The sequence below is a fragment of the Mya arenaria genome, chromosome 8 (assembly GCF_026914265.1).
Source record: "Mya arenaria isolate MELC-2E11 chromosome 8, ASM2691426v1".
Taxonomy (NCBI): domain Eukaryota; kingdom Metazoa; phylum Mollusca; class Bivalvia; order Myida; family Myidae; genus Mya; species Mya arenaria.
In genome coordinates this window covers 10,454,746-10,472,391 of record NC_069129.1, presented here as the reverse complement: position 1 = coordinate 10,472,391, position 17,646 = coordinate 10,454,746, and the positions used below count along the sequence as shown (strand labels likewise).

The following is a 17,646-nucleotide window of genomic DNA, read 5'->3' as shown; positions in this document are numbered from 1 at the left end:
AATCAATTAAAAGTGACATCATCACATGCATATATGAGCAGTCAGGCTTGCAAGGTAACGGCACATGACACTTAGCTGATTATGAGCAACTCCCTGTGAAGTGATGTCCCTCAATTAGTTCACAAGTAATACATTATATATTGGCTTACTTTGTTCATCTTCAATGCTAACACTATTCATCATCACTATCTATCTTTTTTCAATCCATTATTACAACTGTGTTTGCATAATTCATACAATCATGCTTTTCATCTTGTCTGGTAAGGAGATAAAAGGATTTCATAAAATAGTGGTAAAAGTTTGCATAAGCCTGCATAGGCCAGCAGGACCTGCACTGGTAAAATCCTTTTCGGGCTTGCCCAAATTCTGAATTTTAAAAAGCACCCCTGCGAAAATGATGGCCAATAACCATGGACTACCATGGACTACCATGGTAGTTCATGGTCATATGACCATGGACTACCATGGACTACCATGGACTACCATGTTACGTCAAATGGCCGCCCCACGGTATCACACCATGGTAGACCATGGTATTATACCATGGTAGACCATGGTCTACCATGGTTTGATACCATGGTAGCACACCATGGTAGACCATGGTCATAAACCGTGGGGCGGCCATTTGACGTTACATGGTATACCATGATATATCATGAACTACCATGGTATATGACCATGAACTACCATGGTAGACCATGAACTACCATGGTATATGACCATGAACTACCATGGTAGACCATGAACTACCATGGTATATGACCATGAACTACCATGGTATATGACCATGAACTACCATGGTAGACCATGAACTACCATGGTATATGACCATGAACTACCATGGTAGACCATGAACTACCATGGTCACATACCATGGTAGACCATGGTCACATACCATGGTAGAATATGGTCACATACCATGGTAGACCATGGTCACATAAATAGGATTGACAACAAACTTAACAAAGATCAAAATCAGTGAAATGGAATTGTATTGATTAAAATATGTTTATGGCGTCATCTAGTTTAGCATGCCGAGTACTGTATTCTGTTGATATCCCATTTACATGTATATGAGAAGGGAAAAAAAATGTCTTATTTCTCTGCAATAGCTAACAACTTGTGCCAAACTTTGACTAGAACAAAATTATAGTATATATATATATATATATATTTAGTATGATATAGGCCTCAAACTGTCCATTATGTAAAATATTGGAGCGTCTTCAATATAGTTCTTAAACTGAAACTGTTACATTTCAAGAACTTGAATTGTTCCTGCACACTTAAAGAGTAGTAAAAGTACAGTTTTTGAACAGTTCAAGAACAATTCATGCACATTTCTTAAATAGTAGTAAAAGTACAGTTCTTGAACAGTTCAAGAACAATTCATGCACATTTCTTAAAATGTTCTTATCATTTTCTAGTGGTTCTTGTACACGTTAAGAATAGATCAAGTACGGATCTAGAAATGTTCTTGCATGGATTAAAATCTTGAAATCTACCCAGTACATTCCTGACTAGATGTGATAACAATTGTTAAACGATAACGTTTTAGGAACTAATCTTGAACAATTGTTACATTATAACTTTCTTGTTTAAAATGTCAACCACTATTATGAAAGAAATAGTCAACAAGAAAATTGAAAACACTTTCTTATAAGCTCCAGTTTTAGGTAACCAATTTCAATTCTTCATGAAAAGTAGATTACTTTTCTTAACTGCTTCTGTTTTACCACAATGAACATTTTTTTCATTTATGATTATGTATTAAAGTTACAAGTATTGCTCACATTTTACTGCGCTTATGCTGTATGAACGCAGTAGGGTAAGAAAGCAAATGACCCAAGATGCTCTAACATGCTTTATGAAATTTGCTCACATGCCCTACTGCGCTCTTACAGCATAGACGCAAGTAAAACTGTTATCTCTCCTTAATTATATCATTATATTTTTCAAACATGTACTTTTAACCAATGTGCATAAAAACATGGATAAAAAATTCAAACTAACACAGTTGATAAAGTTATTGTATTTAAGAAACAAAAAGTATGCACCTGTACATTAATGGTTCTTAAAGGTAATTCTGGAGTTTAAATGCATAGTTATTAATGACTTAATTTTTTGCATCAGCGCGCCAAACTCAGTTTTGTATTTACTGATAAAAGTTAGTCATACAGTTGTTATTTTGATTCTAGAACGACAGCGTATTAATTGATTCGCATTTATCATTTTCCATGTATCGAGCTTCTTTAGTCCAGCAAATTACTTATCCATGTCAGTGACGTCAAGCATTTGATGAGAATAACATGAACTATTCATGAATGACAATTTTGACAAATCATGTTCATGAACTTCCACTAAGTTCATGAACTCCTGCTTAGTAAATGAACTTGACAGTTCATGAACATTATTTTTCCAAAATGTCATTCATGAACTAAATTCATGAATAGTTAATGTCATTCGACACAAGGTGATAATTTCATCATTACTACACATCCATTTATAACAGTTTTAATTTCTTATGACGCATATAAACACAATTAGTAAGAAACCATTGAATTGCTCATTTCAGTCCTTGACATTTACATCTAGTCTCTGTACCCAGGTCCCTTTTCCTTATACACTTGATGATGAAACGCATCTGCGAAAAGATTTTTTGCAGTCATTCTTTGCATGATTGTTTTTGTTGAAGTGGTCTTTTCTTAACTCTGGAAGCCTTTCGTTGTCTAAGACTTTGACATCCATCTTCCAACCTGAAAAATATTTCTTTTATTTATTTGTACTGCCAACATTTTCAAATAACTAACGGCCAGTTGGTTATCAAATCAGTGCGAATTAAGATTTCAATGTTGCAGGTATATAAATTAATGATAGCTTATTTAATTCTTTCGAACCAAAGAGCTCAAATTTATTGAGTCTGATTTTTTTTTAAAGATTCTCATTAGTGTTTGTCTGTTACATATAAAATCCACTCCACACATCCAACCATATTGTTTTCAAAACCAGAATGAAAATCTTACCATTTGCTTTAAAAAATAGTCTACTCACTGATGGATTTGACAATTTACGGCTTTGAATGTTTTTCTCCTTCACTGGTTGATTCGTTTGAGGACTGATGATTTATTTGTTAGCTCCTTTGGGTTGGCTAAAATAGACGAAACAACATTTCAGACACTTAACCATAATTTGCTTGCATAGTGGTTATTTAAAAGGTCAAGGGTTGGCAGCGATGCAAAAGTCCATTGAAGGACCAAAATTTAAAAATGTTAAAAAAATCAATTTCTTCTTAGTTTTGAGGTTCAATATTTAACAAGCATGATTCATACCCATTTATCCATTGCAACATGAGAAGCTGTAATTAGGATTTGAGCATATTTTATGATATAAGATTTTATCAGATTTCAAATCAAAAAGCTATATTGTCTTTAAACATAAAAAGTATATTTGTGACTGAGTCGAAGTTATTGAAACTGTCCAATCAACAATGTCTTTGTTTTGATTGCAGCTATATTTAAAAAGATATTAACATATTTGTAACCCGGAAATGATCTCTCATCCACTACTTTTCATTATTAACCTGAAGAACTTTTATTTTTTATTTGACAAGATATAATAACGAACTCACAACATTGTTAAATAGGTAGTCTGGAGCATTTTGACATGAAAACAAAGTGATAATGTCAACAGACTTTTTAGAATAAATGTGAGTTTTTTTTATAAAAAATATTAATATTCTATTGTAAAATTTGTTAACTCCCTACTAACATGTCGCCAAAAATATATGTTTCACTCCCCTAAAAGATCGTTCCTCAAAACAATAAAAACTTTTTTAAAGGTTTTAGTTTTTGACCTTCCCCACCCACTTTTGCATCGCTGCCGGCCCATTACAATTGATCCTTTTTCTCGACAAAAATAGCTTACCAACGTTAAGAAACAAATTTAAAAGCTGCTTTAATATATATATAAATTAAGTATTAGCTGAACGCTAGTCAAAAACAAGCATTTAACTGTGTTTCTACACAAACGTATTTCGTATGTTTGTCGCGAAAATGTATTACAACAAAACATATTTGCTCATTACTTCAAAATGTTGCTATGTTATTTTAAACAATAATATTAGCGTAAAAGATCGTTATAAACGTTACTGAATTATACTCCTTACATCGCTTGAACTTACCTTAAATAAACGAAACAAGACATCAGTTTATTTGGCGCATTATTTCGACAAAAATGGCGGGCGTTCGAAACTATCTCCGCCAGTGAAGAGCGTTTCGTCTTAAATGCGTAACCGTTAGAATATAGTTATATAGCTACGTTAGAATATGGCTATAGTATTTTGTAAATATTATATTTAACCGGTTTAACAACTAATTAACCAGTGTTGACCACAGGTGCTCGTCACATTGCCTGGATACAGTAATTTTATATAAAATAAAATATTTTTTTTTTATTTTTTTTTTTTATTTTTTTTTTGACAAGATAGTGAATATATGTCATTTTAAAAAATATTCCACATTTTTCATGAAAAAAAGTTACTAATAACTTGACAAAATCTTGACAAAAAATAAATAAAAAAATCTATTAAAAAAAAAATATATAAAAAATATAAATTACTGTATCCAGGCAATGTGACCAGCAATCCATGGCACCTTACATGATACATATGATATATGTGGTGCTTTAATTAAAATAAATTTAATTTTAATGTTCATGTTATTTTGATATGGAATTTTCTTTACGTTTGTTATTTTTTATTTATAATCTTTGGGTTATAACTGGGCCAAATGTGTTACACTAAATGCACCAGCCAGTTGTAACCACAGCTACCTCAACTTCCTGCCTGTTGCTGATGCAACTACTTGTTTTTGTACAAGTTTCCTTTCAAAGACATATATATGCAGAACATTTTAAGAACTTGCCATGTTCATAAGCTGTTCCTATGATGCACCAAATTGTTTAAAAAGAACATTTCAAGAACATATTAAGAACATAAAAGTTCATAAACTATTCTTTAAATGTGCCAACTTGTCTTTATGAACAGTTCAAGAACATTTTAAGTGCAAACACTATTCATGAACTGTTCTTATATTGTACTTAAGACTTTAATATAGAACAGTATTAGAACAACAATAGTCTTTAAAAAATTCAAGAACTGTTCTTAAAAAGTATTCTTGAACTGTTCAAGTACAACTGTTCTTAAAAGTGATCAGTTACTGTTCTAGTACAGTTTTGCATAGTTCTTGAACAGTAATTAAACACAAGAACATCATTTCACAGAGGAATGGAGCATAGATGCTCATTAATGAGCAAATGCTCTATTTCCCACAAATTGTTTTCAAAGGTTTTCAAATTTGGTATTCTTCCTTTCCAATAGATATTCTTCCTTTCCATCAGATGCTTTCGTTGTGGATGAGTCTAAAATTAGCAGAACAGCTGGTAAAGGGTTAATACTGAAACACAACTTCTGTTGTTGACAAGTTGTGTGTTTACTAAATATCAGTAAAGAATAAGACCACATTTATTAAGTTGCTATTTCTGTTATTTACCAAAATCAACAAATCATTTTTAGACTTATCCAAAGTAAAGAATCAGATAAAAAAGGATGATGGTAGACTATGGTAAACTGTCACAGTGGCTGACCATGGTCAACCTTGGTGTACCATGGTAGACCATGGTTGAAATGGTGACTCTCGGAGTAAAACTTTTGTACCATGGTCTACTGTGGGGTTTTTCACGGTACTTGATGGTTGACCTTCAAAAACCATGGTATACCATGGTGATCTTTTTTTGTACCATGGTAGACCATGGTCGACCATGGTCAAACCATGGTATACCATGGTGATATTTTTTTGTACCATGGTAGACCATGGTCGACCACGGTCGACCATGGTAGACCATGGTCGACCATGGTCGAGGCAATGATTTTCCCACGGTACTTGATGGTTAACCATGAAAAAACATGGTTGACCGTCAAAAACTGTCAAAAACCGTGGGGACCATGGTCGACCATGGTCATTATTTCGCCGGGGCAGGGCTTGTTAAAAAAACTTGATGCCAAGCCCTTGTGTAAGCATTTAGGCATGATCATCTCAAAGTATAATTCCAACAAATGATAAAAGTCAAACTAGATGGACCACCTGAATGACAATTTTATTATGTTACTAATTGGGCAGTCTTTATTTTCTTGCCTTCATGATCTGTCTAAATTGATGGACAAACTTGTCAAAAACCCTACACTCAGGGATCATACTATTAAAAGGGTGAATTAAGAGAAAGTTGCCATATCTTACTGTCTGATCTTTCAAAGCAGTAGTTTTTCAATGCAAGTCGAGCATTGATGCTTTGAGGTGTTTTATATTGAAAAAGAAACATAGCTCTTGCCTTTATTTCACTGAATGAAGTTGACTTGATACATTGATCTGAACATGACACTGACTGGTACATTGATCTTAACATGACTGGTACATTGATCTTAACATGACACTGACTGGTACATTGATCTAAACATGACACTGACTGGTACATTGATCTTAACATGACACTGACTGGTACATTGATCGTAACATGACACTGACTGGTACATTGATCTTAACATGACACTGACTGGTACATTGATCTTAACATGACACTGACTGGTACATTGATCTTAACATGACACTGACTGGTACATTGATCTAAACATGACACTGACTGGTACATTGATCTTAACATGATGGGTACATTGATCTAAACATGACACTGACTGGTACATTGATCTTAACATGACACTGACTGGTACATTGATCTTAACATGACACTGACTGGTACATTGATCTTAACATGACTGGTACATTGATCTAAACATGACACTGACTGGTACATTGATCTTAACATGACGGGTACATTGATCTAAACATGACACTGACTGGTACATTGATCTTAACATGACACTGACTGGTACATTGATCTTAACATGACACTGACTGGTACATTGATCTTAACATGACTGGTACATTGATCTAAACATGACACTGACTGGTACATTGATCTTAACATGACTGGTACATTGATCTTAACACGACTGGTACATTGATCTTAACATGACTGGTACATTGATCTAAACATGACTGGTACATTAATCATAACATGACTGTTGTTTTGATCTCAACACATCTATTAGAATGACTGTTTTTATCTTAACATGACTGGTATTTTGACCTTAACATGACTGGTACTTTGAACTTAACATGACTGGTAATTTGATCTTAACATACCTAAACATGACTGGTAATTTGATCTCAACATACCTTAATATGACTGGTTATTTGATCTCAACATACCTTAACATGACTGGTAATTTGATCTCAACATACCTTAACATGACTGGTAATTTGATCTCAACATACCTTAACATGACTGGTAATTTGATCTTGACATAACTGGTAGGAAATCTTAACATGGCTGACAATTTTATCATAACATGACCGTACTTTGGTCATAACATTATTAACATAACTTGTACTTTGATCTTACCAGTACTTTAAATCTGAATTGTCTCTGCCTCTATGGAAAAATGCTGTTAACATTGAAGGATTATCAAATGTTTATAAACTCAAACTGACCTTTGCCATATTTTTCTTCCAAATTCTATTTAATCCCAACACTGGATTAAATGATAATCCTTTGACTTAAATCTGACCCTAACACTCCGGTGAGGGAAAAATGGTTTCAAGTGCTCTTATGCCTGATGGAAATAAATGAAATTTAAATCACATAAACATTCATTTTATTTGAGAAATTTGACCCCATTATCATTTTCAAAGAAGCTCTATGGAAAATTTGATAAGGAATTAGAGTGTTACATTCTATTACCTTGTTTTATGTGATTTTTTTCAGGCAAAAAGAGAGAGATTGTAATGAAAAGGAATTTTCATGGTTTTGATAAGACTGAATTTTCTCCAAAGGGAGCATTTGATAAATATTTACAGATTTAGTTCTAATAAACATCTCATTAAATACATAATTATGAAAATCATTGACATTTAATCTATTTGTAATTCTATATATTAAGTAATGATTAAATGTTATTATTATGTATTTATCAAGATGAATTAAAGCTGTACCCTCATAGATTTACCGTTTTGACAACTATTTTATTTTTTGTCTTGGAATGGGCCAATTGTTGAGAACATATCTGCAAACCAATGATATAAGAATGCTGACAAAAGATCGGATCGCAGATTTTCATATTTCCGTTCGAAAATTAATGTTTTATGGCTTTTAAGTGTTACTAACGGTTTAAGAAAAATGCATTAAACATCAATTTTTTTCACCTAATTATGAAAAACTGCGATCTGATTTTTTGTCAGCAGTCTTATATCACTTGTTCCATGCATTTTTGCATGAATTGGCTCGTTCCAAGACAAAAAAATAAAATGTTATCAAAGTGTTAAATCTGTGAGAGTGTAGCTTTAATGTGATACAGTCACATAACCATCTTTTCTTGGCTAATGAATACTAATAGCTGTTTTACAAGCTTAGTGTTTGATATACTATTTTGTCTACTGTCCAAGCAATTGTTTAATTCTACCAATTTACCTAAATAATATCAATAAAGTTGATTTATCAAATCAAAATGTATTCAGATTTAAAAAATACTGCCAACCCTGTGGATTTTATTTTTTTTGAACACTAAATGTTTTTATAGCCAAACTTCATAACTGAAATTAGTGGCATAAATAACAACTATCATATAACTAACATTGAGCTTCAGAACTGTTCTCAATTAAACCATTTATGCATAAATATTTCCTAAAATGTAAAATGCAAGCCTCTTTCCAATTTTCGTTGAAAAAGCCCTGAGCCAGCTCTGTTTTCTCTTGGGCTAGTATACACACCAGATAGTTTGGAGAGTCATTATTCACAAAACAATGATTTTCTTCATAGAAATATTCATGATAGAATATATTGATCAGAGATTTGGGAAGATTTTGAAGTAGTCAGCCAGATTCAGCTGAAATATTTCCTGACATGATATCTCTATTATTCTCTCTCATGACTTTCAAACAAAACATAGTACAGGGGTGGATCCAGAGTTTGACGTAAAAGGGGGCGTAACCTAGAGGCATAATTTTTTGACTTGCGCCCATCCCACTGAACCAAAATTAATATGGTTTAAAGTGTTTGCAAGGGGGCTTGGGGATACTAATTTCTAGTCCAGAATTGATCATTTTGGGCGTATTATATTACTTTTTTTGCCAATATTGAAATAAAAAGTAACATTTGACCTTTACATACAAACAAGTCTAATTCACAAAACAGCACAAGTCAGCTCTGAATTACAAATTCAAATACATCTTACTTCAATGGTTAAAATTGGTTGCAAGACTACATCAAAACTTTTTTTTCTATATAAAATAGTATACAATCTACATGACATAGTCCCTATATTGTCTGGCATACAGGGCTTGATTGGGCGTACCAGGCCTGTTGGAAGGCCAGGGGTCCACACTAACCTTTTTTTCCAAGGGATCTTGAAGGGAATCAAGTGTCCCTTCCTTAAATCAGTAGACCCTTCCACTTTCTACATTTTTTTCTCATTGTAAAGCCTCCGTTTCATATTAAAATCAACATACAAATGCAGTGTCTCTTTACTATTGAATTCATAATTCCGGTATACACCATATTATATATGTTTCACATCAACGAGTAATGTTCGTAGCACAATATTAGTCTGTAACAACTCTAAGGTTGGGTCATTAATTCATCAAAATTAGTAAGAAGTCATATGATCTCACAACTGTTTGGGACCGTTCTTACACATGATATAATTCCACATATTGTACAGATAAAAATCGCTGTCACATCTAACCTTGTCAATAATGTAAACAACAAAACGAAAGCATTAATCCACATGAGCATGACTCTTCAATAATATGCCGAATAGTTAATTGGGCAACTTCGATACTGCGCACTGTGAAATGAGCTGTTTATTTATAGATTCATGACGTAACTATAGTCACAAAACGAAGTCAGCCATACTTTTTCTTTGGTGTATGCGACATTTTATTAATTATAATATCATTTTACAAGCTTCGACAAGCAATGTAGGTAATACTTTAGGGAAACACAATTCATTCATTCATATTTAGCTTTTATCAACTAGAAATTTAATTGTCCCAACAGAATAACGAACTTTGAATTTGAAAAATTGGTGTTCTCTGGATCCCAGGATCCCATTAGTGTCGAACACTTAAGGCTAAAAATTACATACCCTTGGTTGTCTGGCATACAGTGCGTGTTGGAAGGCTATGGAATCTTCATCTCGGTCCATGGATATCACGGCACTACGTTTAGCTGAACTCTCAATCAGTGCTCTTTTATGGTCATCGTAAAGATCTGCCGATGACCTAGGAAACAGGCAGAATGTAAAATTAACATGTTTGAAAAACTGTGATACACGGGATGGCTATATGGTTACTTGTTATTCACAGCTCTGGCATAAATATGTATGTTTACGTGCAGAAAACACCTAAAAACACAACAACACCAACTGACATCACCCCAATATCTTTCATAAAACCAAAAAGCCTTGTCAATCTGTGGAAAAATGTTTATGTATTAAACCCACCAGCTGTGAATGATGTTTTTCAACATAAAAAAAAAGAAATAGAGGCTGAACATGTGAAAAACGGCTGTCACCCCTCAATCTATTCCTGCCATACAAGTACACTCCATCTGGCGCAACAATTTTTACAAAAATACATATAAATGACAAAATGATAGAAACAGTTGCGTAACAATTATTTTTATATTAAAAGGTCAGGCATTGATGCTCCACACCTGTTCAGGCTCCCCCCATAACCCCCCCCCCCCCCCCCCCCCCGCAACTATGCTTTCCTATTTATACCATTTTTGGTGTCACTTTTCCGTGATTAATGTCACAGACAAGCAAAGCAGACATACAACTGGCATAATTTCAAAAATAATTCCTACTTTCTTCAACGACTTGCTTGTGAGGCGTAAATATCAAAAGATATGAACGGCTGACAAGGCTATTCAAAACAAAGTTAAGTAAGATATAGTTTATGTTCTTTTCTCCAGCTTTTGTATTTCCATCATTGTAAACAATTAAAATCAATACAACTAGATAAGAAAATTGAAAGGTCTACGTGCAGTTTCATTTTTTGTTGGTCATATATCAAGGTTCAATGGAGGAAAAGTGAACATTCCTCAAGGACAAACAAAAAGTAGGGCAACGGCAGCTCTCCTGGGTCTGCATTAAGTTTGCATCAATTAATTTACCCTCAAACACATCAATATAACAATTCCCAGGGCTAAGATGGGAAATTTAATACCGCTTTTATTCCTGTCCTTGCAGCTCTGCTCTTGGCATACCTTTTCAAGGTTCAATTTTAAAAGCATTGTTTTTTTTTTATAATTAATAAATTGGAAATCAATTATAATATTAAAAGTGTATTATATTAAGTATTGCTCATGGGTCAACATTTGTATCAAGTTTCATGCAAATATCTTACTATGGCCAGTATTTAAATTCTACCATGAAGACACCACTGCTGATGAAAACACCAACATCTTGATGATATATGCTTTTTAAAACATAAAATATAAAAAAGACAGAAGTTCAAAACATTTATAAGCCTGCTGGAAATAGAACACACTTTCAAAGGTAACAACCCTAGCATCAGGATTTATTTTCACTCTCTCTTTTACTGATTCAAATTGATAAGGCTTCCGAAAATAAAGGAGATGAACAGTTCTCGAGATAAAACAGCCATTGAGTGAAACTAGCAGGTGTACGGGGCTTATCAGGCAGATTGTCAATCACATTACAACAAATGATGGTCTTTCAGGTAAATTATACTTCAGTTGTTTTCATGTCTCAATGCCTGTTTTTAACAATGATAAAATTAATAAACTAACAAGTTTAAAATAGACATAAAAGTAGCTACAGAAGAAGATTTTCAAAAGGAAACCAGTTATGATTTTGGTGATTAAAAAAAATCAGCTTGGAGCAAAGTGAGTGGATACTGGGGTCGTATTCATAAAGCATTTAGTGACAATCTTCAACTCCAACAAGAAAATGGTCTAAACAATATATGCATGTGAATAAATTTGATGATAAGAATAGGTTATTTAAAATAATCCTTGTCAAAAATTATGAAATTTTCACTTAATTAGAGGGTACTTAAAATAAATGAAATTTTGACTACATTAGAGGGTATTAAATAAACCGCGTAATCATTGCAAAAAATATGAAATTTTCACTAAATTAGACTGTATTTAAAATAATCATTGCAAAAAATATGAAATTTTCGCTATGTTGAATTATGCACTATGGAGCTTTATGAATACAAACCCTCGTCTACATGGGATAAACAGACAATTTTCTTAAACTTATCCAGTAATAAAAGTAACAGGGCACTATCAAGATGTGTCAATGCCAAGTTAGATAGACATACCCGAGAACCGTGGGTGTAAGAATGATGCTTGCGCTTCTTTTAATGGCGTCCTGTTCCGTCAACTCAAAGTGAACATTGACGATCTTAGCAGCATGCGGTTTGGCCGGCTCTTTGCACAACATGGGCTGCAGGTATTTAGTGTTGAAACGTCGGAACCTGAAAATAGAATTGTGATTTAATTATAGTTTATAGCAATTATAAAAATATTATAAATTGCATGATGCTTTTAACAAAATCTGCACTTGATAATTGTTACATTTGTGTAACAAAAGACTCTTTGAGAAAGTCCACATACTGTGCCATGTTTATGAAAGGATTTGATACCTTTTCATCAGATGAACAATTTATGAATATTCAAATAAGTTTTTTTTTTAATGAATGTTCAAATCATGGGGGTATGCATATTTGAATCAGGGGGCTTTATGAATATATTTGAATCAGGGGGCTTTATGAATATTTGAAGCAGGGGGCTTTATGAATATTTGAATCAGGGGGCTTTATGAATATATGAATCAGGGGGCTTTATGAATATATATTTGAATCAGGGGGCTTTATGAATATATTTGAATCAGGTGGCTTTTTGAATATTTGAAACATCAGGAGGCTTTATGAATATATTTGAATCAGGTGGCTTTATGAATATTTGAAACATCAGGAGGCTTAATGAATATTTGAATCAGGGGGCTTTATGAATATTTGAATCAGGGGGCTTTATGAATATTTGAAACATCAGGGGGCTTTATGAATATATTTGAATCAGGGGGCTTTATGAATATTTGAATCAGGGGGGCTTTATGAATATCTGAAACATCAGGAGGCTTTATGAATATATTTGAATCAGGGGGCTTTATGAATATATTTGAATCAGGAGGCTTTATGAATATTTGAATCAGGGGGCTTTATGAATATATTTGAATCAGGGGGCTTTATGAATATATTTGAATCAGGGGGCTTTATGAATATTTGAAACATCAGGGGGCTTTATGAATATATTTGAATCAGGGGGCTTTATGAATATTTGAAACATCAGGAGGCTTTATGAATATTCAAGTGATGTTCATTTTTTTCAATTCTATATTATAAGGCCATCAGACGTTTCAGTTGTAAAGGCAGATGTCATACAAATTACCTCCAATGTTTATTCCAAATCAATGCCAAAATGGAAAACATAATATGATTTTGCAGATGGAGTTCATACAACAGAACAGCCATGACATGACAAGTAAGCTTCAGAACTCAAAATCATCAGACTGCATCAGCAGACAAAATCATTTAAACCTCCCAGATATAAAAGTACACAATATAAATTTTCTCTGCATTTCTAACATCCTGTTCAACTTTGTGGACATGTTATCTGTAAAATTAAGCCTTATTTGTAAATACAAAAGATAAACACCGTACAAAAGATAAAATACCTTTATCAACAGGATAATAAATCTTAAGTTTCACAATTTCAACTTCACACATTAAATAACTATTTATATTATCAATAACAACAGCCAACAATCGTTATTTAGTCTTCATTTATATTTCAACACTAAATAAAAAAGAAGCATATTTAAATATTATTGACATGTCATAGAAGAGAAAGTCAACTCCCTGCTTCCCTGAGGATTATATAAATGTCTCAGAAATATTTCAAGTCTGTGCAATCACATTTCTGTAAATCATATTCAAAGTAACTAATTCCATGAATTTGACACAGTTTTTGGACATATACAGAGCACCTGTTAACTTTCTTACTTCTTAAGAATTTTGCTTTTAGAATCTATGGAGACAGTCTGTTGTAATATAAAAAATCTTCAGTTTTATATATGTCTTGAAAGAGATCGCAACTCTTTAACAGGGCTTCACCATGTAATGCCATGAAGATATATTATATGAGCAATCTCATTCACTCCCAGATTCTAATTGTATTCAATGGCTGTAAAGGCTTGCACGTATCTGCTAATTTTGTCTAAATTCTCTTATATGATAAGACTTAAATGGAAATAAAACTGTGAAGGATATAATGAAAGTCGCCAATATCGCATGACAATACTAATCATCATTATTTATCAAAGGAAAAGTGCCGTTCCTATCTAATTAATATAATGGAAATTGGAAGTTAAAGCAGGAAAGGCTTTCTTGTGAGTGTCTCTTAAGTAAACCGCTTGGAAAAAAAAGAAAACAATATACAAAGGGGAGTAACTCCAATTATTATAAATAGAGACAAATGAATTGTTACCTCCCTTACAGCTAAACAAAAATCGTTACAACGCCTTATATCATAAAAAAAATAGCAACACAACATTTTATGGTACCTAAAACAAACACATAAAAAAATGAAGTTCTTCGGACATTGTGTTTAATCCCAGATTAGTCTGTTCATCATGAATCATCATAAACTTAAAGTCACATTGAACCACTATCATCCAAGCTAACCCATGAAAGGCCATGCATGTCTCTCCAATACCTGTCAGGCTATGTGGGATTGAGTTATACTGCTAAATATAATATATAGTTATACTGCACTAAGATTGCACTACAGTTTGAAGAACTTAAACAAGAGCTGTCACAGTATGTGATGAATGCCCCCGATTGTGACATTGACCTATGAACAAGGTCAGTACATGAAAAGTTGATCTTGCCTTTACATGTCAAATACATATGGCAAGTTATTTTAAATTGCCTCTAAACATAAAAAAATACCACACATAGTTGACAACCGACACTGTTATGTCCTTATATATGCAGCATTCCATTGTGAATAAACAACCAAGTGTGACCTTGACCTTTGAGATAGGGACAGGGGTCTGTCATGCGACATGTCGTCTTGGTATGTGGAACACATGTGGCAAGTTATTTTAAAATCTTTCCATACAAGAGAAAGTTACAGCCCGGACACGACAACTTATACTCTATGTCCTTATATGCAGCACTCCGTTGTGAATAAACACCAAAGTATGACCTTGACCTTAGAGATAGGGACACGGGTCTTGCACGCGACACGTCATCTTGGTATGTGGAACACATGTGGCAACTTATTTTAAAATCTGTCCATACAAGGGAAAGTTACAGCTTGGACACGACAACCTATACTCTATGTCCTTATATGCAGCACTCAATTGTGAATAAACACTAAGTGTGACCTTGACCTTAGAGGTAGGGACACAGGTGGTTCACGCGACACGTTGTCTTGGTATGTGGAACACATGTGGCAAGTTTTTTAAAATCTGTCCATACATGGGAAAGTTACAGCCCGGACACGACAACTTATACTCTATGTCCTTATATGCAGCGCTCTGTTGTGAATAAACACTAAGTGTGACCTTGACCTTTGAGATAGGGACACGGGTCTTGCAAGCGACACGTCGTCTTGGTAAAATCTGTCCATACATGGGAAAGTTACAGCCTGGACACGACAACTTATACTCTATGTCCTTATATGCAGCACTCCATTGTGAATAAACACTAAGTGTGACCTTGACCTTTGAGATAGGGACACGGGTCTGTCATGCGACACGTCGTCTTGGTATGTGGAACACATGTGGCAAGTTATTTTAAAATCTGTCCATACAAGGGAAAATTACAGCCCGGACACGACAACTTATACTCTATGTCCTTATATGCAGCACTCCGTTGTGAATAAACACCTAAGTATGACCTTGACCTTAGAGGTAGGGACACGGGTCTTGCATGCGACACATCATCTTGGTATGTGGAACACATGTGGCAAGTTATTTTAAAATCTGTCCATACAATGGAAAGTTACAGCCCGGACACGACAACCTATACTCTATGTCCTTATATGCAGCACTCCATTGTGAATAAACACTAAGTGTGACCTTGACCTTAGAGGTAGGGACACAGGTCATTCACGCCACACGTTGTCTTGGTATGTGGAACACATGTGGCAAGTTATTTTAAAATCTGTCCAAACATGGGAAAGTTACAGCCCGGACACGACAACTTATACTCTATGTCCTTATATGCAGCACTCCATTGTGAATAAACACTAAGTGTGACCTTGACCTTAGAGATAGGGACACGGGTCTGTCATGCGACATGTCGTCTTAGTATGTGGAACACATGTGGCAAGTAATTTTAAAATCTGTCCATACAAGGGAAAGTTACAGCCTGGACATGACAACTTATACTCTATGTCCTTATATGCGTCATCTTGGTATGTGGAACACATGTGGCAAGTTATTTTAAAATCTGTCCATACAAGGGAAAGTTACAGCCCGGACACGACCACCTATACTCTATGTCCTTATATGCAGCACTCCATTGTGAATAAACACTAAGTGTGACCTTGACCTTAGAGGTAGGGACACAGGTCGTTCACGCGACACGCTGTCTTGGTATGTGGAACACATGTGGCAAGTTTTTTTAAAATCTGTCCATACATGGGAAAGTTACAGCCCGGACACAACAACTTATACTCTATGTCCTTATATGCAGCACTCCATTGTGAATAAACACTAAGTGTGACATTGACCTTTGAGGTAGGGGCGCGGGTCTGTCATATGACACGTCGTCTTGGTATGTGGAACACACGTGGCAAGTTATTTTAAAATCTGTCCATACAAGGGAAAGTTACAGCCCGGACACGACAACCTATACTCTATGTCCTTATTTGCAGCACTCCATTGTGAATAAAGACTAAGTGTGACCTTGACCTTTGAGGTAGGGACACGGGTCTTGCATGCGACACGTCGTCTTGGTATGCGGAACACATGTGGCAAGTTATTTTAAAATCTGTCCATACAAGGGAAAGTAACAGCCCGGACACGACAACCTATACTCTATGTCCTATATGCAGCACTCCATTGTGAATAAACACTAAGTGTGACCTTGACCTTAGAGGTAGGGGCACGGGTCTTACACCCGACACATCGTCATGGTATGTGGAACACATGTGGCAAGTTTTTTTAAAATCTGTCCATACAAGGGAAAGTTACAGCCCGGACACCACAACCTGTACTTTATGTCCTATATGCAGCACTCCATTGTGAATAAAGACTAAGTGTGACCTTGACCTTTGAGGTAGGGGCATGGGTCTTGCACGCGACACGTCTTGGTATGTGGAACACATGTGGCAAGTTATTTTAAAATCTGTCCATACAAGGGAAAGTTACAGCCCGGACACGAGTTATTGAGCCGGACACACGGACGGACGGAAGGACGGACGGTGCGA

General features: G+C 34.6%; 1 protein-coding gene and 1 long non-coding RNA gene across 5 annotated transcripts in view; both read right to left on the bottom strand.

Annotated features, from left to right (window-relative positions):
- Positions 1-17,646, bottom strand: part of LOC128242795 (sodium/hydrogen exchanger 3-like) — a 61,673-nt gene that overhangs the window by 25,879 nt on the left and 18,148 nt on the right. For all 3 annotated transcript variants that reach the window (XM_052960125.1, XM_052960123.1, XM_052960124.1), the window contains exons 10-11: positions 12,465-12,620; positions 10,256-10,391 (exon numbers count right to left, since the gene is read on the bottom strand). In XM_052960125.1, coding sequence (XP_052816085.1) covers positions 10,256-10,391; positions 12,465-12,620 — 292 coding nt within the window. The remainder of the gene's footprint in view (positions 1-10,255; positions 10,392-12,464; positions 12,621-17,646) is intronic.
- On the bottom strand, positions 2,499-4,415 carry LOC128242796 (uncharacterized). 2 transcript variants are annotated; one of them, XR_008262716.1, is made up of 3 exons: positions 4,181-4,415; positions 3,052-3,148; positions 2,499-2,756 (listed from the first exon to the last, which is right to left on the bottom strand). It is a non-coding gene; the product is annotated as an uncharacterized LOC128242796 (long non-coding RNA). The 2 variants fall into 2 exon arrangements; XR_008262715.1 differs by lacking the exon at positions 4,181-4,415 and having other exon boundaries at positions 3,052-3,385.